Source organism: Aphanomyces invadans (genome assembly GCF_000520115.1).
Source record: "Aphanomyces invadans strain NJM9701 unplaced genomic scaffold supercont1.381, whole genome shotgun sequence".
NCBI lineage: Eukaryota > Oomycota > Saprolegniomycetes > Saprolegniales > Verrucalvaceae > Aphanomyces > Aphanomyces invadans.
Genome location: NW_008580526.1, coordinates 1 through 1762, shown reverse-complemented (window position 1 = coordinate 1762; position 1762 = coordinate 1). Strand labels below are relative to the sequence as shown.

General features: G+C 55.8%; 1 protein-coding gene across 1 annotated transcript; it reads left to right on the top strand.

Annotated features, from left to right (window-relative positions):
* Positions 1 to 101: 101 nt before the first annotated feature.
* Positions 102 to 305, top strand: H310_15349 (hypothetical protein; the record flags this gene model as incomplete). Its single annotated transcript, XM_008883332.1, has 1 exon — positions 102 to 305. A coding segment is annotated over one exon (204 nt), but the record flags the coding sequence as incomplete, so codon positions are not given.
* Between the last annotated feature and the right edge of the window lie 1457 nt (positions 306 to 1762).

Here is a 1762-nt window from a genome sequence, read left to right as displayed (position 1 = left end):
AGACACTCTACGAGCGTCTAGCTTTACCAATACCTCAAAATGATGGTTTATTCCATCTCGAGCTGAGTTGCAACAGTTCGTGTGTGCTGTCAATTGGAGTCATGTGTATACCCGAGTACGCCAAGCTGGTGGCACCGCTGCTGCGACTGTTGGGCGTCGCTGCCAAGGCGACAGTTGGCACTAGACGGAAGTCGACGCAGGAGAGGGTCCACCTGGTCAACATGGGCGACGATGTGTCATGTTTCGAGGCCATCAAAGATACTTTGCGCCGCATGGTCCTGTTGGCCCATCCGACATCTGACAAGGTAGTCTGCCTATATACCGACGCCTACGACGGTTTTTGTTCTGGAGCCACTCAGATTCCCTCGCTGGTCTCGGCTTAGAAACGGCCAACCAACGCCACGAACCATTTGTATTCCTAAGTGGTGCGTTCCACGGGGTTAGCGAGGGCTGGCCTATTGTGGAGAAGGAGGCATTTGCCATGTCGAGGCTTTCAAGCGCCTCGAGTACCTGCTGTTGCGTCCCGGTGGTTTCCATCTATTCACGGACCACCGGAATTTCGTGTACATGTTCCACCCAGGTGGTGATGGTGCAAGCATCGACAGTACCTAGCCAATAAACTACAACTCTGGTCCATGGTAATGTCGACTTTTCCCTATGTGATCGAGCCGATCGCGGGGGACGAAGAGTTTGGGGAACCTCCTGAGCCGGTGGGGCACGGTAAACCGCGACGTTAGCCGTTCCCGTGTCTACCGACTACTCCAGCTGGTGTCGCTGTTGCGCTCAAAAATTTTCGAGTGGCCCGCCTTGGACGAGATTGTCCGCACTCAGCGCGGTTGTCTCGACTACGAGTGTCAGCCGACCTTGAGGACAAATCCGTCGTCAAGTGGTCGTTGACAAGACCTGATTTGTACTACCGTCGGATGCCACGTGGATCCCGAGCGGCTGTGTGGACATGCAACGACGGTTATGCGTGGCCGCCCATGCGGGAATGGGGGGCACCGTCGCGCTCAAGCTACCAAGCAAACCATCACGGAGCTGTTTTATTGGAATGGTGTCGATGCCGACGTCGAGGCTTTCGTTAAGGCCTGCATGCTCGTGGATGGGGTCGAGGAGCCCCGGACATGAGGACAGGCGCTGCACACCGACCGACTCGACGGGCTCATTCACTTCGACTGGCTCCAGACGCCAGTCGAGGTGAACGAACGGCTGGCGGTATCTGCTAGTTGCCAAGGACGTGAGCGGGAATGTCCGCCTCTACCCTCGTGCTGAAACGACGGCTCAGGCAATATCGACGGCGCTGTTTGACTAGTTCGAGCTATTTGGCACCGTCTCAACGTGGTTTAGCGATTGTTCAAAGTTTTGGAAGAGCTGAATCTGACACTCGGCACCACCACTTCATCACCCCCACTGTCCATGCGCGAATGGGACAGTGGAGGCGATGAATCGACTGGTCCTATGCATGTTCCGCGCGTTGTGCAGCGAGTTCAAATGCGAGCAAACGAGTGGTCATTTACCGTGCGGAAGGTTCAGTCTGCCTTGAACCACCAACCGGCCAGTCACCCCAAGCTGTACTCCGAAACGCGTCGTGACGTTGCCGAGGATCTCTTCGAGCAACTTGCCTATGGAAACTGTGGGTTCCACGTGGAAGCTCTCAAGGAGATCCGAGACAATGCTGGCCGCTTCGAGGTTGGTGTGCAGTGGCTGGATAAGGCTGGTTCATCCTGGGAGCCGGCAATTTCCTTGTACGAAGACATTCCCA